Source organism: Erythrolamprus reginae, chromosome 3 (genome assembly GCF_031021105.1).
Source record: "Erythrolamprus reginae isolate rEryReg1 chromosome 3, rEryReg1.hap1, whole genome shotgun sequence".
In the NCBI taxonomy this organism is placed as follows: Eukaryota; Metazoa; Chordata; class Lepidosauria; order Squamata; family Dipsadidae; genus Erythrolamprus; species Erythrolamprus reginae.
The window spans coordinates 8,944,035-8,967,002 of NC_091952.1; the positions used below are offsets into that span (position 1 = coordinate 8,944,035).

Below are 22,968 nucleotides of genomic sequence, written 5' to 3' on the forward strand. Positions count from 1 at the left end.
CTCCTCCCTGTCACTCATGTCTTCTTGGTCAGAGGAGCCTTCATCAGCAGATTCTACCAGGGGCAAAACAGGCCTGCAGCATGTGGATGTCTCCCCCACATCCACAGTCCTTGGGGCAGGAGCTGGGCCAGAGCTAACCACAACACACACGTGCACACCGGAAACGCAAAGCTGTGCTCAATTAGCCATACCGGTGGGAATCCACAACTGGTTACAACAGTGACTGATGACCATTTTTCACCACTGCCGCATCTCCAGAGTCACATGGTTTACATTCAGTCCTTCACAACTCACATTTATGACTGCTGCAGTGACCCGGAATCAGGTGATCCCCTTTTGCGACCTTCTGACAAATAAAACCAATGGGGAAACCAGATTCACTTAATTCAATTCAATTCAATTTATTAGATTTGTATGCCGCCCACCTCTGAAGACTCGGGGCGGCTCACAACAACAATAAAAACTGTATAACAATGGAACAAATCTAATAATAAAATTACATTAAAACCCCCCAACAATTTAAAAACCATACAATACATACATACCAAACATAAAATATAAGAAAGCCTGGGGGAGATGTCTTAATTCCCCCATGCTTGGTGATATAGGTGGGTCTTGAGTAACTTGTGAAAGACAAGGAGGGTGGGGGCCGTTCTAATCTCTGGGGGGAGTTGATTCCAGAGGGCAGGTGCTGCCACAGAGAAGGCTCTTCCCCTGGGGCCCGCCAAACGACATTGTTTGGTCGACGGGACCCGGAGAAGGCCAACTCTGTGGGACGTTATCGGCCGCTGGGATTCGTGCGGTAGAAGTTCCATGTTATTAATTTCAGAGCTGAAGTGGGTTCAATCGTGGTCGTTAAGTTGAAGACTACCAGTACGTCTTGTACCAGTTTACGATATTTTTTGTCGCTAAGTTTCTTAATCACTACTTACGGCGCTCTGCTGACAAAAACATCGTTCTAGGCAAGACGTCCTTTTTCTATTCCTGATTTTGCAGGGAAAGGTTAAGTATGCTCTCTTTTCACGTAGGTTAATGCAACTCTCTTTCATTTTAATGTAGCATTTTTGCAGCAATAAACTGCACCTTTTAATTTCCTTTTAATCCTGGAAACCATCTAGAGGCCTTTGGAAAGCCACAAAATGGATCACTAAATACAGCGAGGAAAAATTTAAGTGCTTCCTCAGATGAAGCTTTCAGCAAAATGCGCATAAATACTGTATTTTTAGAGGCACCTTTCCCCCCACTAAAAGAGGGTAGAAATGTAGGTGCGTCTTATACAGCCATTTTTGGCCTCCTGAAACCCTGCCCACATCCCATTTTTGCAAAAACTGGGCCTGTATTTTTTTTTTTTTTGCAAAAAATGGGTGCGCAGAGGGTTTGGGAGGGCTACAGAGTGCTCCTGGTGGCTGGGGGAAGGCAAAAACACCCTTGTTTTTGCAAAAAATGGGACTTTTTTTTGCAAAAACAGGAATATTTTTGCCTTTCCCCAACTCCCAAAAGCATTCTGCAGGCTCCTCAAACCCTCTGCACACCCCATTTTTGCAAAACAACCCGATGAAAAATGGGCCATTTTTCGCAAAAACAGAGGCGTTTTTACCTTCCCCCAACCCCTAGAAACGTTCTGCAGACTTTCCAAACCCTCTGTGTGTGTTTTTGTGCAAAAATAGGTGGGAAATGGGTCTGTCTTTGCAAAAAATGGGGTACACACAGGGCTTGGGAGGCTTCCAGAGTATTTCTGGGCAGCTGGGAGTTCCCGCTTCCTCCCGCTACTGTTGTGGTTGCGTTCGCAGCTCAGGGTGACCAGTGGGCTTCTGCATGCATCCAGTGGGTGTGTTTGTGCATTGGAGCAAGATCTGGCTTCTGCTCATGCGCAGGAAGCAAATCTCACGAGAAGATGCGCGGGCTCATGAGATTTCAGTGACATTTTTGCTTTCGCGCATGTACGGAACAAAAAAAAAAAGCTGAAAATCACCGAAATTTCTTGTCCTACCAGGATTTTGCTTCCTGTGCATGCAAAGTCAAATCCTGCTCTGACACATACACCCGCCCACCGGACACATGCACAAGCCCACCCGCCACCCGGAGCTGTTTGCTACTGGAATGCCCCCCGATTCAGATAGGAACCCAATACAGGGGTATCTCTACTTATGAACTTAATTCATTCCGTGACCAGGTACTTAAGTAGAAAAGCTTGTTAGAAGAAGCAATTTTCCCCATAGGAATCAATGTAAAAGCAAATAATGCGTGCGATTGGGGAAACCACAGGGAGGATAGAGGCCCTGTTTCCTCCGAGGAGATTCCTAGAGAGGCCCCACGGAGGCTTCTCTCCACTTTTTCTGGCCCTGTTTCCTCCCAGGAGATTCCTAGAGAGGCCCCAAGGAGGCTTCTCCCTGCCTTTTCCGGTTACAGTTTCGGAGGCTCGAGTGGAAAATGGTTCTTGAGAAGAGGCAAAAAAATCTCAAACACCCGGTTCTTATCTAGAAAAGTTCGTAAGTAGAGGCCTTCGTAGATAGATTTACCACTGTACTGATGAAAAAGTAACTTCATTATCAGTCTTCATGGGAAATATTTCCGGGCTCGGGTTCTTAAGTAGAAAATGGTTCTTAAAAAGAGCCAAAATAATCTTGAACATCCGGTTCTGATCTAGAAAAGTTCATAAGTAGAGGAATTCTTAGATAGAGGTACTACTGTACTGCTTCTGGGTGCCAGGGAGGACAAAACCTCCCCCCCCTTGCTTACTTCTTTGAAATCTGGTGTGTTTTATACACTGTCTTATAACCCGAAAAATACGGAATGTTTTTTTCCCCATCATCTCCTTCGTTGCCTGCTTTTCTTGCTAGTTTGTGTTTCTGCTCATTCTGCCCCAGCCTGAGGGCTCTCCCTGTTGAAAGCCTGTCTTCTCACCGCTTTCTTCCCACCTGGAATTAGAAGCGTGCCTCCCTGGAGAAGACATGCCAGATCCTGACAACAAGAGCTGCAACTGTGAATTTTTGACCGAAGACCTTACACCAGGACTTAAAGCCAGCATCCGAGCAGTGTGGTAAGTTGTGTGTCCGTGTTACGTAAAACCGTGACAACAGAGAATAATGCTCAAAAACTCAATGCTGCTAATTGAGTCGGAGTGGCAGAGTGTTTAGAGCGCAGCACTGCAGGCTACTTCAGCTAACTGCTAGCTGTAGTTCAGCAGTTCAAATCTCACCACTAGCTCAAGGTTGACTCAGCCTTCCTCCCTTCCAAGGTGGGTCAAATAAGGACCCAGATTGTTGGGGGAAAGAGGCCAATTCTGTAAACCGCTTAGAGAGGGCTGTAAAAGCACTATGAAGCGGTATATAAGTCTAAATGCTAATTAGGATTTATGAGGGACTGTGTCAGCCTCAAATGAAGGAAAGAATTAAAAAGATACAATCAGAATAGAGCTGGAAGGGACTTTTTGAGGTCTTCTAGTCCAACCCCCTATTCAAGCAAGAGACTCAATTCAGACAAATGTCCAGCCTCTTCTTAAAAACGTCCAGTGATGAAACACTGACAATTTCTGGAGGCAAGCTGTTCCGCTGATTAATTAGTCTTACTTTTGGGAAACTTCTCCTTAATTCAAGGTTGCTTCTCTCCTTGATTGTTTCCATCCATTGTCCTCGGACAGTTTTTCCTCTTGTGCTGCTTGAAAAAGAGCCCCCAGGTTAATATTGACCTTTATTGCTTCACCTGAAGCACAGCTGATCAGCTGATCAGCTGTGTTTTGGGCTAAATCCTGACTCTGAGCATGCGTGGAAGTGAAATCGCGCGAGTGGAGTGAGCGCAGGTGCGTGAAACATTGTGATGCGAACAGGGAAGGCCTGCCATCTTTGGCGCTACAGCTGTGCCCTCCGAAGCCTTTGGCGTGATCTGTCGGCATGCGCAGAAGCAAAAAAAACCAGCAAAGATTGACGAAATCTCACTTGTGCGAGTGTTTTCACACCATATTTCACTTGCGCATGAGCAGAAGCAAAATCTCACATGGAGAAGACTGACTTTGTGGGACCTAACCGGTCGCTGGGACTCATATGGCAGAAGGCAGTCCCGTAAGTAATCTGACCCAATGCCGTGTAGAACTTTATAGATTTCCAGTCTCCCCTTGTGACACCATCCCAATAGGAAAGGCAAGTAGGAAGTAGGAAAGGCAAGTAGGATGCTTGGCTGCATAGCTAGAGGTATAACAAGCAGGAAGAGGGAGATTGTGATCCCCTTATATAGAGCGCTGGTGAGACCACATTTGGAGTACTGTGTTCAGTTCTGGAGACCTCACCTACAAAAAGATATTGACAAAATTGAACGGGTCCAAAGACGGGCTACAAGAATGGTGGAAGGTCTGAAGTATAAAACGTATCAGGAAAGACTTAATGAACTCAATCTGTATAGTCTGGAAGACAGAAGGAAAAGGGGGGACATGATCGAAACATTTAAATATGTTAAAGGGTTAAATAGGGTTCAGGAGGGAAGTGTTTTTAACAGGAAAGTGAACACAAGAACAAGGGGACACAATCTGAAGTTAGTTGGGGGAAAGATCAAAGGCAACATGAGAAAGTATTATTTTACTGAAAGAGTAGTAGATCCTTGGAACAAACTTCCAGCAGACGTGGTTGGTAAATCCACAGTAACCGAATTTAAACATGCCTGGGATAAACATATATCCATTGTAAGATAAAATACAGGAAATAGTAAAAGGGCAGACTAGATGGACCACGGGGTCTTTTTCTGCCGTCAGTCTTCTATGTTTCTATGTTTCTATGTTTCTATACAGATGGACAGTTAGAAAGAATAAACCACGGCCGTAGGTTATTATCAATTATTGCAATGATATGCACACATATATTGCAAATAAAGCATTTCATTATTCTGAATTATTTAAAGCACAAAAATAATACCCTCTATCTATCTAGGAAAAAAGTTACATGTTTATTCAGCGCTAATTAAAAGGTCAAACCATGATTGGATTAAGAACCTACATGCCTAGTTAAAGCAACTCACCCCTTCTTGATTAGTTTATGGAAATAATTATTTGGGGTTCTATTGACTTTAGATAATTGAAGTCCTTCTATTTGTCTAATTAATTAAGATGCTTTCCTGTTTGCTAAGATGCTAATCTTCTTAAAAGATTATGGCTCATGCTCTGTGTTAGATATTAACTATTTACATTGCAACTAGGTAAGTTAAGAATTATTTTTTTATATTTGTACACACAAGAAACTGGTGATAAAAGAATAAACTTGCAAGTCCAAGAGACACCATGATCCCAGAGAGAGAAAGAGAGAGAGAGAGAGAGAGAGAAAGAAAGAAAGAAAGAGAGAGACAGAGAGACAGACAGAGAGAGACAGAGAGAGACAGAGAGAGAGAGCTTGCTTCTCAATGTTAAATCTGCACTTCTATGCTACTAGTTTTTCTCATCATTCCTATCATCCTTTTCCTCCCACTTAGGACTGTATGACTGTAACTTGTTGCTTGTATCCTAAGATTTTTATTAATATTGATTGTTTCTTCATTGCTTTTTTGACCCCATGACAATCATTAAGTGTTGTACCACATGATTCTTGACAAATGTATCTTTTTCTTTTATGTACACTGAGAGCATATGCACCAAGACAAATTCCTTGTGTGTCCAATCACACTTGGCCAATAAAATTCTATTCTGTTCTGTTCTATTATTCTATTCTATTCTATTCTATTCTATTCTCACAGAGATATTTCCAACATGGACAAAGCATTCTAGAAACCGTGTGTTAGTGTCTGTGATTTCTACATCTCTACACATGGCGGGTTTCTTCTTGTCACTCTGTTTTTCTGCTTTAGTATCATGCGGTTCCTGGTGTCCAAGCGAAAATTCAAGGAGAGCTTGCGGCCGTACGATGTGATGGATGTCATTGAACAGTATTCAGCAGGACATCTGGACATGCTTTCCCGGATCAAAAATCTTCAGTCCAGGCAAGTCTTTCCTTTTTCATCTGTATGCCGCCCAGAGTCCACTAGGAATTGGGCAGCTTAGAAGTTAAATTAAATTAAATTAAATTAAATATCAGTAATATCAGAAAGAGTGAAAGCGGTTGTTTGAATGTGGACCAACCATCTCCTCTGATGTCCATTCGGCTGTTCTTGAAAGTTACTATAACTTTTGGGGTATATGCAGGAAGTGAGGACTAAACTTCAACACAAATGGAAATTATATTTGGCATCTCGTTTATATTTTTGTAAAACAAGAAAAAGCAAGAGATGTATGTATGTATGTATGTATGTATGTATGTATGTATGTATGTATGTGTAGATTGTTGTGAGTTCAGGTTTTCCCCCGTGTAATATGTCTTTTATTAAATATGAAATAAAATATTAAATATTTAAAATATATTAAATATATTACACGGGGAAAAACCCAAACTCACAACAATTTACATACATATACCCATGAAAATCTACAAATATATGTATTTGCTGATAAGTGAAAAGGAAGGGAGCCTGTCGTAGATCTATTTCAAACTTGTTAGGTATCATCAGACAGAAATACCCTTACTGGGATTTGAACTTGCAGCCTTCTGCATGCAAGGCAGGATATTAACCTCTAAGCCACAAGCTCGCCTCCGAATCAGCATTTTTACCAGGGAAGAGTTATATGGTTGTTTTTCTGTCCAAAAGGCTGATTTGGAGATGAGCTTGTGGCTTAGAAGTTAATATCCTGCCTTGCATGCAGAAGGCTACAAGCTCAAATCCCAGTAAGGGTATGTCTGTCTGATGATACCTAACAAGGTTGAAATAGATATATAACAGGCTCCCTTCCTTTTCACATCAGCAAAAAATATGTAACCATGTAAATCTTGGCAATTATCCTTGCAGTTTTCTTGGCAAGGTTTTCAGAAGTGGTTTGCCATGTCCTCCTTCCTAGGGTTGAGAGACCGTTCAACGTTTTAACCTGCTTTTAATTTCAGCTGCCGATTCTACAATAATATACAGCATCGTTGCGTTCTCCTTATTCCCCCTTTTCGCCATTTTTGCAAGCGAGTTTTGTCATTCCTGTCTCTTGTTCTACCCCATGTATTTTGGCTTTCTTCGAGTGTTTCCCAAACGGGTTGAAGTACCTTCCGTTGATCACAGCAATATGGAGGTTCCATTTTTTCACGGTCTTGAGTACTTTGTTCGAAAGAGGACCACAGGATTGTGGGTTTTGTTGTTGCTGCAATGGAATATTTTCATACATTTCCCAACTCGTCTGTTCATACTTAGCCTTGCTCATTGCCGAACAATGAATCCACTCACAAGGGGTTCCTTTCGATCCTTCCCGAAGAAGGATTATTCCATTGTCGCTGAAAAATCCACCACCTTTTAACAACCGTCCCTAAATGATCAGATTGTTTGGATACTTGTTTTGTTTTTTGCTTTTTAATTGTGAGATAATCTCCCCCTTTTTGTTTCTTGATTTTAAACGTTTTCTCCCGCTGCAAAGTTCCCGAACCCAATTCTTTCTCTGACATGTTGCTTCATTGTGTCTTTTGCTGGTGTGTTTGTTTTTCTGATTTATTTTTGCCAGGATAGATATGATTGTGGGTCCCCAACCCTCTTCAACTCCCCGGCATAAGAAGTACTCAGCCAAAGGATCGCCCCAATACTCGCCTAGGTTAGGATATAGGCAATTTTGTTCTGAGCTTCTCACATGCTTCATGCCATGTTCAGAGATGCTCTTGGTCACATCCTGCTGGTTTCATTTCCCCCCCTGAATGGCTTGCTCTCCTGGATCTGCTTAATTATTATTTTTTTAATTTTTAGAGGCACCGAAGATGGCTTTTCACACCATGCAGACATTAGACATGGCTAGGAGCAGTTCTGCAATAATCTGATTTTATTTGTGTTGGGATCAGTTTTTTTTATGCATGGAATGAATTTAGCTGCTGCAGTGCCTATCAGTATGAAGCACAGCTTGGGCAATTAAAAACATTAATACTAATTTAAAACCCTTAAATCTTTATCACTACAGCCATACCCTCAAACATCCCAATCTAGTTTAGGCTAGATTAAATTAAATTAAAAGATGCAGGTTCTCACAGCACCCAGGCATACCGGCAAAGCAGGTTTTCAAGGCCTTCCGGAAGGCAAGTAGGTAGGGGCAGTATGGATCTCAGAGGGTAGTTGGTTCCTAAGAGCTGGGGCCGCCACAGAGAAGGCCCTCCCCTGCAGGCCCACCAACCTGCACTGCTTAGTTAATGGGACCCAGAGAAAGCCAACCCGGCGGTCGCTGGAAGGTATGTGGCAGGAGACGGTCCTGAAAATAGTCTGGTCCTAAGCCTTCCTCCTCCTCCTCTTCCTCCTCCCTTCTCCTCCTTCTCTTCCTCCTCTTCTTCTCCTTCTCCACCACCACCTCCTCCTCCTCCTCCTTCTCTTCTTCTCCTCCTCATCTTCCTCCCACTCCCCCTCTCCTCCTCGTCCTCATCCTCCTCTTCCTCCTCATTCTCTCCTTCTCCTCCTCCTCTTCCTCTCCTTCTCCTCTTCCTCCTCCTCCTCTTCCTCTCCTTCTCCTCCTCCTCCTCCTCCTCTTCTCCTCCTCCTCTTCTCCTCCTCCTCTTCCTCCCCCTCCCCGTCCTCCTCTTCCTCCTCATTCTCTTCTTCTTCTTCTTCCTCCTCCTCTTCTTCTTCTCCTTCTCCTTCTTCTCCTCCTCTTCCTCCTCTTCCTCCTCTTCCTTCTCCTCCTCCTCTTCCTCCTCCTTACAAAGACAGACAAGCTCAACCTATAACAAATAGCTATAAATGGGGATGACCCTGTTATGCTGCTGTTTTCAGTAATGGCCTGCTACCGGAACAGTAAGGTGCTCTATTCCGGTAGCGATTTTCGGGATACATGTGCAGCTATGTACCCCCAACACATATATGCGTCCCCCTTGGTTAGATTTCACTTCTGCACATCCGCAGCAAGCAAATTTTTGTGTGAAGAGCTCACACGGGCAAGATTTCGGTGATTTTCGGCGATTTTTTGCTTCTGCGCATCTACGGGAACAAACATATTGGAGAAAATCACCAAAATCTCGCTCACACGAGTGACCTCAAATGAGATTTTGATTGCTGTGCATACCCACGATGGCCACAGAGGGCGCACTGGTAGCCCCGAAGACAGCAGGAATTCCCTGCCTGTTTAGCATTTCAGTGTTTTGAGGGCCCATCTAGGCAAACGGGGGCACTTTTGTGCAGCCTTTGACAGACAAAAGGAACTGCGGCATCCAAAAAGGACAGATCATTTATGTATTTATTAATTGGATTTCTATGCCGCCCCTTTCTGAAGGTTTGGGCCGGCTTACAACATATAAAAAACAGTGATTTACAATAAAATTCATCCAATTTATTTATTTATTATTTATTAATTGGATTTGTAGGCCGCCCTTCTCTGTGGACTCGGGGCGGCTCACAACAAACATAGAATACATAGTAAAACAACTTGATCCAATTAATTACGCTAAAAGACTTAAAAAGATCCTACAAACGTAAAAAACATTCAATTTATCATTCACTCAAGAGGTCACTCTAAACACATTCGTTGATTGGGTGGGGGGAGATCTAGTGGCCCCAGGCCTGGCGGCAAAGATGAGTTTTCAAGCTTTTTTGGAAAGCAAGGAGGGTGGGGACAGTGCGAATCTCTGGGGGGAGCTGGTTCCAGAGAGCCGGGGCCCTCACAGAGAAGGCTCTTCCCCTAGGCCCCGCCAGCCGACATTGTCTGGCTGACAGGACTCTGAGAAAACCCACTCTGTGGGACCTCACCAGATGCTTTAATATAAAATCTAAAATCTGCAATTGATTAAAAATCAGTCACACCCATTTCTTACAACAATGACACAATCATTCATTGATTTAATCGGGCCAACCCTGATGGCATAAATGAGTCTTGAAACTTTTATGAAAGGCGAGGAGGGTGGGGGCAGTACGAATGTCCAGGGGGAGCTGATTCCAGAGAGCTGGGGCCCCCACAGAGAAGGCTCTTCCCCTAGGCCCTGCCAAGCGACATTGTCTAGTTGACGGGACCTGGAGAAGGCCAACTCTGTGGGACCTAACTGGACACTGAGATTCATGCGGCAGAAGGCGGTCCCATAAGTAATCTGGTCCAATGCCATGTAGGTCTTCATAGGTCATAACCAACATTTTGAATTGAGTCTGGAAACCAATTGGAAGCAAAGGCAGACCAAGGAGTATTGGAGTGATATGTACATGTCTACGCAAGACCATGACAACTCGCTCGGCTGCGTTCTGCACAATTTGTAGTTTCCAAACACTTTTCAAAGGTAGCCCCATGTAGAGAGCATTACAGTAGTCAAATCTCGAGGTGATGAGGGCATGAGTGACTGTGAGTAGAGACTTCCTGTCCAAATAGGTCCAAATAGGGCTGCGACTGAGCTGGGATGGCGCTGCAGGGGTGGCGCAAATGAGCAACTGAGCCGGGGTGGTGCAGCAGGTAGAGTGCTGTACTGCAGGTCACTGAAGCTGACTGTAGATCTGCAGATCAGCGGTTCAAATCTCATCACCGGCTCAAGGTTGACTCAGCCTTCCATCCTTCCAAAGTGGGTAAAATGAGGACGCGGATTGTGGGGGCAATAGCCTGGCTCTGTTAAAAAAAGGGCTATTGCTAACATGTTGTAAGCCACCCAGAGTCTAAGGAGAAGGGCGGCATAAAAACTGAATAAATAAATAAATAAACTGGTGCACCAGGCGAACCTGGGCAATTTCCCTGCTTCTTAATGAACTCAATCTGTATAGTCTGGAGCAATGTTTCCCAACCTTGGCAACTTGAAGATATCTGGACTTCAACTCCCAGAATTTCCCAGCCAGCAAATGCTGGGTGGGGAATTCTGGGAGTTGAAGTCCAGATATCTTCAAGTTGCCAAGGTTAGGAAACACTGGTCTGGAGGACAGAAGGGAAAAGGGGGACATGATCGAAACATTTAAATATATTAAAGGGTTAAATAAGGTTCAGTAGGGAAGTGTCTTTAAGAGGAAAGCGAACACAAGAACAAGGGGACACAATCTGAGGTTAGTTGGGGGAAAGATCAGAAGTAATGTGAGAAAATATTATTTGACTGAAAGAGTAGTAGATGCTTGGAACAAACTTCCAGCAGACGTGGTTGGCAAATCCGCAGTAACTGAATTTAAACATGCCTGGGATAAACATAGACCCATCCTAAGATAAAATACAGGAAATAGTATAACGGCAGACTAGATGGACCATGAGGTCTTTTTCTGCCGTCAGTCTTCTATGTTTCTCATTAAGGGGAAAAAAAAAGATCTTTCTACTTTTTTACTCTCTCTTTCCCCCCCTCTCCTGGCTGGGCTCCACTTGAGCACTTTCGGGTTTTGCTAACTGCTTTTGGCAGAGACCGGAGACGCAGATGTTTCTCTTTGCATGTTCCCTGAAAGCATGGAGTGCAATGTAGCATGAGGGATAAAATGCACCCTGTCTCAGCCCTCATTTCTTCCCGATATCATTTCAAAGAAAGAAAAGCATCTTTTCAAAGGCTGCCGATGTAGAAAAAACTGTTTCCACAACTTCATATGCGTTCCGTGGAAATTGATCGGGGAGCAATCAAATGCCATTGTTTGATTGACGGAAGTGCATTGGCACACAATCACGTCAATAAGAATCATAGAGTAACCTGGACGGAAGGGACCTGGGAGGACTTCTAGTCAAAGAAGAGGCCCTATATAAGTGAGGGCGAATCTTTTTTACCTCAGGTTCTGAAAGAGCGTGGGCGTGTGCTATTGTGCATGCGCGAGTGCCCACACACATAATTCAATGCCTGGGGAGGGTGAAAACAGCTCCCCCCGCTTCCCGGAGGCCCTCTGGAGGCCGGAAATGGCCTGTTTCCCAATTTCTGGTGGGCCCAGTAGGCTCGTGTTTCACCCTCCTCAGGCTCCAAAGGCTTCCTAGGAGCCAGGGAAGGTAAAAAATGCTTTTCCCTCATCCCCCTGGAGGCTCTCCGGAAGCCAAAAATGCCCTCCCAGAGTCTCTGTGTGAGGCAAAAATCAGGTGGCCGGCACACACACGCACACTGGAGCTGAGCTAGGGCAACGGCTCGCATGCCAGCAGATATGGCTCCATGTGCCACTTGTGGTACCTGTCCCATAGGTTCACCATCACTGCCCTATATTATTTCACATAAGTGGTTGTCCAATCTCTTCTTCAAAACCTATACAGATACAGTGTTCCCTCGATTTTCGCGGGTTCGAACTTCGCTAAAAGCCTATACCACGGTTTTTCAAAAATATCAATTAAAAAATACTTTGCGGTTTTCCCCCCTATACCATGGTTTTTCCTGCCCGATGATGTCATATGTCATCGCCAAACTTTCATCCGCCTTTAATAATTTAAAAAAAATTTTTTTTAAATAAATAAACATGGTGAGTAATAATCTAAATGGTTGCTAGGGGAATGGGAAATTGTAATTTAGGGGTTTAAAGTGTTAAGGGAAGGCTTGTGACACTGTTCAAAGCCAAAAATAGTGTATTTGCTTCCGCATCTCTACTTCGCGGAAATTCGACTTTCGTGGGCGGTCTCGGAACGCATCCCCTGCGAAAATCGAGGGAACACTGTATTGCCAACAAATAAATAAAGCACAGCTGCTTTAATGAGTCGAAGAGAAGACACAGCTCTTCTGAAGGATTTGAACAGCCCATGACAGTCATAGACGCAGCCCTTTCCCTTCCTAGAAGCTGTTTATGAAGCAGATGTGTGGCCCTGGGGACCAAATGCTTGCCAGAGTAGACAGATATTGCAACCAAACAATACACAGCTGCTTTAATGAGACAAAGAGAGGACACAACCCTTTCAAAGGATCTGCATTCAAATTTCTGTGCATCCTTCTGCCCGAATAAGGCAATTTGATATGATTTGAAAAGGCCAGATGACTTGACCCTTCCCTTGTTTTTAGTTTTTCGGGGTGTTCATAAACATTTCCTTTCATGAATCCATTTTTCCCCCTTTCCTTGCCTGACTTCGAACTCATAACTCATTCACGCCTTGTGCATGGAACTTTGCTCCAGAGCTGTGGAAGAAGTACTGTTTAAATTCTGCTCCAGACCAACACAATTTTCATTACTGAACGATGAATATACTGGTTTGTTTGTGGTTTTTATTCTTGGTTATTGTCAATTTGGTGTTTTTTTAAAAAGAAGTCTACCTGTACAATTCTGACACATTATGCAAAAGTAAAGTTGACCAGTGCTAACTAAGATTTTGAAATTAAGACAGACTGCTGCATAATAAGGAGAGGATATTGTTTAAACACATGTTTAGAACAACCAAGCTGAAAATAACTTGTAGTGTCTTCTCCAGTTAGCTTTTAAAATAAATCTAATTAAAAACAACTATGCATTAAAAACTGCAGAAAAAACAATTGCTGCCAACCTGCCTTTCTGTATACTGCACGAGTCAAAAAGAGGGCGGGGAAAATATTTACTGACCCCTCACATCCTGGACACAAATTGTTTCAACTCCTACCCTCAAAAGGTCGCTACAGAGCACTGCACACCAAGACAACTAGACACAAGAACAGTTTTTTTCCGAACGCCATCACTCTACTAAACAAATAATTCCCTCAACACTGTCAGACTTTCTACTAAATCTGCACTTCTATTCTACTAGTTTTTCTCGCCATTCCTTTCACCCATTTCCTCCCATGTTGACTGTATGACTGTAACTTGTTGCTTATATCCTAAGATTTTTATTAATATTGCTTCTTCATTGCTTATTTGACTCCTATGACAATCATTAAGTGTTGTACCACATGATTCTTGACAAATGTATATTTTATTTTATGTACGCTGAGAGCATATGCACCAAGACAAATTCCTTGTGTGTCCAATCACACTTGGCCAATAAAAAATTCTATTCTATAAAACAATAATTTCCCAAGGAAACCATAAACCATCTTCCATTTTCTCCTCCTCCTTTCCCAATTTAAAAAGGCCTCCAGGAAAAAACCCCACAGACTTTAAAGGTTGTATGAGCACAGGTACGGTAATTATGAGCCATATAAAAATTAGATGACCATCTTTAGAAAAAGGTTTTAAGAATAAAATTGATTATGTCCAGTAAGTCAAAGCCCATGTTTTAAAATTCTGCCAAATCTTGCAAAGGTTATACATAGCCCTATTAGAAAACATGACTGCTAATTTTTACTGGCTCATATTTGTGGAAACTTCCTACACCTCTAAAGAGTTCAGAAGTATTTTTCTTTTATTTATCATATTTAAGGAAATGAAAGATGACTCCCACTTAAAAGTTTCATCTTCAGATCATTTATAAGCTGATATCTGGAAATCAAAACTGTCTCTTCCTTTTTTGACCATTTCTTGAATTCTTCACTAACAAAACCTTTGAAAGTATTTTTATTGTTCAAGTGGGCTGATAGCTCTCTGTAATTCTTCATCTTTTCATTAAAACCAGCTATTATTTCTTAGCATTGAACACTTTGGGGTTTTCAGAAATTTCATTTTCTGAATTAAATCCTTGTAGTAGCAATTAGTACAGTGGTACCTCATGATACGAACTTAATTGGTTCCAGGAGGAGGTTCGTAAGGTGAAAAGTTCGTAAGATGAAACAATGTTTCCCATAGGAATCAATGTAAAAGCAAATAATGCATGCAAATCCTTCAGGAAAATCCCAAACTTTAGAAGGAAGGTGAACAGAGGGCAGGGAGGAGCAGCTAAAGGGGGTGGGTGGAAGAAGCAAGGCTAGGCTAAAGGGTGAGTGGGAAGGAAGAAAGGCAAGGGGGGTGCCCCTCCCTTTTCTTTCTTCAAAAGATACCCTTTCAGTGCCTCTGCAAGCACGCTGTTCTCCTACTTATTTAAATGCAGTCATTTCCCCCTCCAAGCGGCCCCTCCCTTTTCTTTCTTCAAAAGACACCCTTTCAGTTCCTGCAAACACGCTGTTCTCCTAGTTATTTAAATGCAGTCTTTTCCCCCTCCAAGCCGCCCCTCCCTTTTCTTTCTTCAAAAAAGGGGGGGAAAAGAAACCCCTTCATCCCAGCAGCAGCAGCTTGGATTCGTAAGGTGAAAATAGTTCGGAAGAAGAGGCAAAAAAATCTTAAACACCGGGTTCGTATCTTGAAAAGTTTGTTAGAAGAGGCGTTCGTAAGATGAGGTACCACTGTACTTTTAATTGTTCATGGCCAAAATTGGGGAATTGGTTTATGTTCTGCCGGGCTCTCTGGTAGGAGCCTCCCGAAAATTCAAGGATACAAATTTCAGACACACACACATTTGAAAATTCAAAACAATGTTCTTTATCACAAAATTCAAAATAAACTGATCACTCTTTTTGTATTGCAAAGAGCACTCTTCCCAAAGCAACCAAGTAGTCTGTACAATTTCCCTTAATCAGTCTTTAAGTACTTAGCTAGCAGCTTTGAAGAAACTTCACACCCCTTCTTCTTCCACGAAGTGAAACACCCACACACTTTGCTCTGCGTTGGTTTCAAAGACGTGAAAAATCAACAAACAAAGTCAAGGCACGATTCCTGAAGAACTGCGATCAGATACTCTTCCACAACGGCCAAACCCACATGCTGCTATTTATAGCAGCAGCCCTAATTACTGGAGCCCCACCCAAACACAGGTGGCCTTTCTTATCTCCGGTAATATGTCCTTACTTGGTCGGTTCTATGCAAAATTCTGCGCTTGCGTGGTTCCGAGACGTCTTCATCCGAATCAATGGAAGATAATGGAGATTGACTGCCTGGGCTGTGTGCCAAGCCCCCCTCTGCTGAGTCACTCCCACCTTCTTCTTCGTCCGAGGAAACTAAACTCTGAACTGACTCTGTCGGCAATAACACAGGCCTGTGACATGTTGAAGTTTCCCCTGCATCCACCTCCACATTCACTGGGGCAGGAGCTGGGCCAGAGCCAACCACAACAGTTTATATGTTAATGGCTTACCGTTCCTCATTTCTTGCATCCTTTCAGTTTTGGAGATAGGATAGGTTGGTTCTATAATTGCCCCTTTAAGTCTTGTTATGAGCTGTGGTGGCGCAGTGTTTAAAGTACAGTACTACAGGCTGACTGCTGGCTGACTGCAATTTGGCAGTTCAAATCTCACCAGACACAAGATTGACTAAGCCTTCCATCCTTCCGACGTCAATAAAATGAGGACCCAGATTGTTGGGGGCACTATGTTGATTCTATAAACCGCTTAGAGAGGGCTGTAGAGCACTGTAAAGCACTATATAAGTCTAAGCGCTGTTGCTATTGCTATTGTTACTAAATAGAGTTTATGAATTGTAGTTCAGGTGAAAAGGCTAAGGATTCATACCGTAAACTCTCAGTCAAAACTAAGATTCAAGCTGGTTTATTCACGGAAGACAGTAGTCTTATCGTTTATCAAGTTTAGCAACTTGAAGATGTTCTCGGTTTTCTTTCTGGGTTACTTCTAAACATTTCTGCCGCACGAATCCCAGCGACCGGTTAGGTCCCACAGAGTTGGCCTTCTCCGGGTCCCGTCGACTAAACAATGTCGTTTGGCGGGACCCAGGAGAAGAGCCTTCTCTGTGGCGGCCCCGACCCTCTGGAACCAGCTCCCCCCAGATATCAGAGTTGCCCCCACCCTCCTTGCCTTTCGCAAGCTTCTTAAAACCCACCTCTGTCGTCAGGCATGGGGGAATTGAAAATTTTCCGTTCCCCCTAGGCTTATAGAATTTATACATGGTGTTCTGTCTGGTTCACTCCAGAAGCCAATACCAACCCAAAAAGAGAAGCCAGACACACTGGTAAAAGGCAAAGGCAGTTTTATAAAATTCAAGAAAAACACAGGTAACAGAAAATGTCCTTACAATCAGGAAAATGCTGTATGTTCAGATACATCCACGAAGGCAAAAGTCCATGCAGCAATACAGAATTCTTGCTGCCAAGCCAAGGCTGTAGATAGCAGACCTACACCTCCCATGGATCTTCCAAAGCTGCTGGGCCACAAGCCAGGAACAGAGACGCCGAGGAACAAGACAGGATAACGCAACTCCAAACTGATAACACTCCACATGGCTTCAAGGGCTTGCCTGCCTTTTAAACCCTGCTAAGGAGGACTACACCCAAACCCAGCTGCTCCTAATTCAGTGCTGATAATACTTCTTTAATTGCTCCTTTCTTTGATCTGACCGTCTCTATCGCATGTCAATGACGGCTTGAGCTTCATCACCTAATGACTCCAAACTACTGGCTGGGGACAGCCCCCCCCCCCCCCCCCCCGGGGCTCTCATGCTGTTCTCCTTCATCCCATTCCTGATTTTCCTCTCCCCCGTCTGTTCAGCCCCCTCCTCTTCGCTGTCATCCTCCTCCGGGCATGGAGCCAGCAGAGACACAGCCGGTCCCTGAGCAGCCTCAGGCTGAACCATAACACATGGTATGCTTGTTTGTATGATTGGTTTTTTAAATTGGGGTTTGTTAGATTATTTTTAATATTAGATTTGTTTACATTGTCTTTTTTATTGTTGTTAGCCACCCTGAGTCTTCGGAGAGGGGCGGCATACAAATCTAATAAATGAATGAATGAATGAATGAATGAATGAATGAATGAACAAACAAACAAACAAACAAATTTTAAAAAGAGGCATATAATCTAACTTAAATAAATAGAGATCAAAACTAAAGAAGGCTTGGGAATGCAATGCAGGTTTGATGGCAAGGGGCAAATTTACTGTGCATATTGTGCCAGATTTAAGCTTTAGAATAAAATGCAAGCAAAAATAAAGAGACATATTACTTTGCATCTGAGTAATTACTTACCTGCCTGAGGCTATTTCTGTTAAATCATTAGACAAGGAAATCCGGTGGAATACAGGTAGCCCTCAACTTGCAACCATTCATTTAGTGACTGTTTGAAGTTGCAACGTGACTTATGCCCGGTTTCGACACTTTTGACCATTGCAGTGCCCTAAGGGTCCCATGATCACAATTCGGGCACTCGACACCTGGAATGTTGTTTGTGTCAATTGCACTGTCCTGAGGTCCTCCAATCACCATTTGCGACCCTCGGATTCACTTAACAACTGCAGTGATTCGCTTAACAGCGGTGGCAAAACAAAAGTCATAAAATGGGGCATAACTCACCCGAGAGTTGCCCTGTTTAGCAATGGAAATCTGGGGCCTCGCGATGGTCGTAAGTTGAGAACTTACCTGTACCTGCCTAACGATTAGGTAAGAAAAGGCTGGTGGAATACATGCGTTAAGGTCCAGAAGACGGAGAGCTGATCCCTTTGACCGCAGCTTGCTCATTTGATTTTGTTTGGTTTTTCCTGGGTGGGGCCTCTGTTCTCCAACAGAGTTGACCAGATCGTGGGGCGTGGACCATCCCTGACGGACAAAGACCGCACCAAAGGCTCAGCGGAAGGAGAACTGCAAGAAGATCCGAGTATGATGGGCAGACTTGGCAAAGTAGAAAAACAGGTACGATTCCTACATGACACGTTGGGGAGCTTCATTGGCGGCTGATTTTGCTTTCAGGTCTAACAACCTTTGCTAGATGCCTACTTTAGAAGATTAAGAAAAAAGACAAGAATACTTGTGTGGAAAAAGGAAGTAGTCTGTAGTTTGTTAACTCTAGGGAATTGTTGAACACTCCCTATAGGTATTTAAAAGCGGTGTATGGGTAATTCGGGGTGGAGTTCCAAAGTTTTGCAATGGAGTCAGATGATGTTTGAGGTTTTAGCCAGGTTACATTTGCCAACTGTTATTTTCCTGCTAAAATCCTTGAAGTAAAAGTGCCTGGGAAGCTGTAATAGTAAGTCTGTGAAACTGGAGACCCCTTATCTCAAGAAGGAATTTGCAGCTAGTTTTAATCTTTGGCAGCAGTCTAGCCACGGAACTGTTCTCTCTTAATTACCCTCACTGAGAAACTTGCCAAGATTATCTCACATGCATGACTGGCTTGTAAAAATGAGTAGTGATGGGTGAACTGAACCCGCACAATTCAGGTCCGTACTGAATTTTGTGGTGTTCGGTATGTCGAACACGAAATTTTTCCAAAGTTCTGGCAAAGTTCGGGGTCGTGTTCGGCATTCGGAGTTTTGACGTCACCGGCAGGTTGCTAAGGATGCCAAGGTGATCACTTCCTGGATTCCATGATTGTTTCCTCATTGCTTATTTGACCCCTATGAGAATCATTAAGTGTGGTACCTCATGATTCTTGACAAATGTATCTTTTCTTTTATGTACACTGAGAGCATATGCACCAAAGACAAATTCCTTGTGTGTCCAATCACACTTGGCCAATAAAGGATTCTATTCTGTTCCGTTCCATTTCGTTCCACTCCACTCCACTCCATTCCATTCCATTCCATTCCATTCTATTCTATTCATTATTTCTTTTGCTATTCTATATTCCACTCCACTCCACTCCATTCCATTCCACTCCACTCCATTCCATTCCATTCTATTCTATTCTATTCTGGCTAATCTTGTCTGTGGGGCGTTTTCCCAGGTTCTCTCCATGGAGAAGAAATTGGACTTCCTGGTCAACATCTACATGCAACGGATGGGCATCCCTCCTAGCGAAACGGAGGCCTATTTCGGTTCCAAAGAGCCTGAGCCAGCACCCCCCTACCACAGCCCAGAGGATAGCCGGGAGCACATCGACAAGAACGGCTGCATTATCAAGATCATCCGCTCGACCAGTTCCATGGGGCAGAAGAATTTCTCCGCCCCGCCTGCCACAACGATGCCAAACAACTCATGCCCGCCCTCCACCTCTTGGCAACACTACCCCCGTCCAAGTTACGCATCATCCCCGGTTGGCGATCCCGGTCCCTTGGTGAGAATCCCGCCGCCGCCTTCCCACGAGCGCTCCATATCCGCCTACAGCGGGGGCAACCGAGCCAGTTCCGAGCACGCCAAGAACGAAGACGTGACTGCGAAACACCCTGAAAGCGCCCTGAGAGACAGCGACACGTCTATTTCCATCCCGTCCGTAGACCACGAGGAACTGGAGCGGTCCTTCAGCGGATTTAGCATTTCCCAGTCCAAAGAAAATTTGGACGTCCTGAACAACGGTTGCTACACCGCGGTGGCCAAAATCAGACCTTACATTGCGGAAGGCGAGTCGGACACGGATTCTGACCTCTGCACACCTTGCGGCCCTCCGCCGAGATCAGCAACGGGCGAGGGACCTTTCGGTGATCTGGGCTGGTCGACCCCAAGGCAGTGAAACCACGGAAAACCATCGGAAGATCATGTCAAGAACACGAGGCCGTCGCAGGTCTGCGTCTAGGAGCTCTTTCAGCAGAACTGGAAGGTCATGTTTTGGGACCCAGAAGTAGGGGGCACTTAATCATAGTTTACCTTGGGGGTGGGGGAACAGACGTGGTACCTGTGACCTACAAGGTGTCAACTCAAACATAGAAAACAAGAGTCCTGTAAAGTGTAACTCGGAAGTCTTGAGATGTCTGTTTTTTCATCTTCCTGGCTTTCGAAAATTGGATAAGCGAAATTCTTTTCATACCCTTGGGTAGATAGCTACAACTCGTGGTAGTAGCCTTCTCTACTACACAGGCCTTGTGTCAGAGCTTGGTTGGGTAAATATCAGTTTTGAATAAGGAGGCGTTCACTGCCCTGAGCTTTTTGAATCGCACGCAAAAACCACGCTGGTGTTTTTTTTTTTAAAATGCCTTGGGAGAAGAAATAATAGATCTATCCAAAGTGTTGAGGAATGATGGCTTCATAATAATTATGCCCAGCAGTTGAGCACTGGAGGTTTAAAACGATTCATGTCACAATTTCCAATGGCACGTCCATAAATTCTTAGTAAGGAAACGGGCGTTGAAGCCTTTAGATCAGGATTAGGACCATTACTTGAAGTACAGTGATACCTCGTCTTACAAACGCCTCGTCATACAAACTTTTCGAGATACAAACCCGGGATTTAAGATTTTTTGGCCTCTTCTTACAAACTATTTTCACCTTACAAACCCACCGCTGCAGCTGGGATGCCCCACCTCCGGACTTCTGTTGCCAGCGAAGCACCCGTTTTTGTGCTGCTGGGATTCCCCTGAGGGTCCCCTCCATGGGAAACCCCACCTCCGGACTTCCATGTTTTTGTGATGCTGCAGGGGAATCCCAGCAGCGCAAAAATCGGTGCTTCGCTGGCAATGGAAGTCTGGAGGTGGGGTTTCCCAGCGAGGGGAGCCTCAGTGAAATCGCAGCATCGCAAAAACACGGAAGCCCAGAGGTGGGGTTTCCCATGGAGGGGAGCCTCAGGGGAATCCCAGCAGTGCAAAAACGGGCGCTTCTGCTGGCAAAAGGGGTGAATTTTGGGCTTGCACGCATTAATCGCTTTTCCATTGATTCCTATGGGAAACATTGTTTCATCTTACAAACTTTTCACCTTAAGAACCTTGTCCCGGAACCAATTAAGTTTGTAAGACAAGGTATCACTGTATTTGAATTTTAAAAAATAAGACAGCAAAATCTGACAGAGAAACATAGAATCACAGGGCTGGCAGGGAAACTCAGAGGTCTACTAGTCCAACCCCCCTGCTGAAGGCAGGAGACTTTATATCATCTCAGTCAAATGCTTGTCCAAGTCTATTTTTTTTGAAAGCAGGGCCGCTTTCATTCGAGTTCGATTTTGGTTGTTAAATAAAATATTTGGAGGATAGCGGCATCAAACCCTTAGGATGCCGCAACTGCTATTAAGGCAGAAAGCTGAGAATGTGAGAACACTAACACCTACACTTGCTACGTATATCTACGTTAATATTGACCCAGTCTGGAATGACTGCTTCCTGCTTTACACCTCATAATTGTGGCATTTGTCATGATAGAAGTGGCAAGAGGACTTAGGGTGTGACATCCATGCCCCGTTTGGGTGAGGATGTCATGATGTCCATGTTACCCATTAGCCCTTATCCTGGCTTGCTGTTACAGTCACTGTATCTCTTACAGAAATGTTCCCAAGTTCAAAATGACAAAGGAAAAGAACTTTCATACAATCCTACGGGAGGAACCTGAGAATCAGCTCAGGTTGCTTTTTGGGAACACCTTGAACATTTGCTGGAAAAGGGTGCATAAATCCTACAAAAATGAAAAGAATTCTTAGGGTAGAGCAGTGATGGCGAACCTTTTTTTCCTTGGATGCCGAAAGAGTGTGCGTGGGTACTGGGTCGTGACAGCTGTCAGCCTTGATAGCTTCAAGGCAGGATTAGACAGATTCATGGATGCCAAGCATATTGGTATGTCCATGTGCCGCCTTTATGTTGGTTGAGGCAGGCAGGATTCCCTTGAGTACCATTTGTTGGTGGTCAAGGGAAAGGGAGGGTCTTGCCTTCTCTTTCTGCTCAAGATCCCCATGGACAATTGGTGGGCCACTGTGTGACACAGAATGCTGGACTCGATGGGCTTTGGCCTGATTCAGCAGGGCTCTTCTTAGGTTCTTATGTTCTTACTATCGCGCATGCACGAGTTCCCACACCTATAATTCAGTGCCTGGGGAGGGTAAAAAAAGCTTCCCCCACCCTCCGAAGGTCTTCTGGAGGCCAGAAATGGCCTGTTCCCCAATTTCTGGTGGGCGCAATAGGCTCATATTTCACCCTCCCTAGGCTCCAAAAGCGTTTTACCCCCCCCATTCCTCCCGGAGGCTCTCTGGAAGCCAAAAATGCCTCCCCAGAGCCTCTCAGAGCCAAAAATCAGCTAGCTAGCACACACATGCCCGTTGGAGCTGAGCTAGGGCAATGGTTCATGTGCCAGCAGATATGGCCCCATGTGCCACCTGTGGCACTCGTGCCATAGGTTCGCCATCACTGGGGTAGAAGGAAGAAGAAGAGTTGTTCAGGTGCCAACCAGTAGGTGGCAGCAAAGCACGACCTCTGCATGCATTGTGCCGCCTGGGCTTTAACGCAGTTGTCAATCTTGGCTAAGTCAGAGATGTGTGGACTTCAACTCCCAGTATTCCCCAACCGTGAGGAAGTCTGGGAGTTGAAGTCCATACATCTTCAGGT

General features: G+C 44.3%; 1 protein-coding gene across 1 annotated transcript in view; it reads left to right on the forward strand.

The window, feature by feature from the left end:
* Positions 1–20,221, forward strand: part of KCNQ2 (potassium voltage-gated channel subfamily Q member 2) — an 86,334-nt gene extending 66,113 nt beyond the window's left edge. Inside the window, exons 14-18 of the mRNA XM_070744235.1 lie at positions 2,929–3,040; positions 5,824–5,955; positions 7,547–7,633; positions 18,301–18,424; positions 19,458–20,221. Of these exons, the coding sequence (XP_070600336.1) occupies positions 2,929–3,040; positions 5,824–5,955; positions 7,547–7,633; positions 18,301–18,424; positions 19,458–20,180 (1,178 nt within the window). The 3' untranslated portion in view covers positions 20,181–20,221. The remainder of the gene's footprint in view (positions 1–2,928; positions 3,041–5,823; positions 5,956–7,546; positions 7,634–18,300; positions 18,425–19,457) is intronic.
* The last annotated feature ends 2,747 nt before the right edge of the window (positions 20,222–22,968 follow it).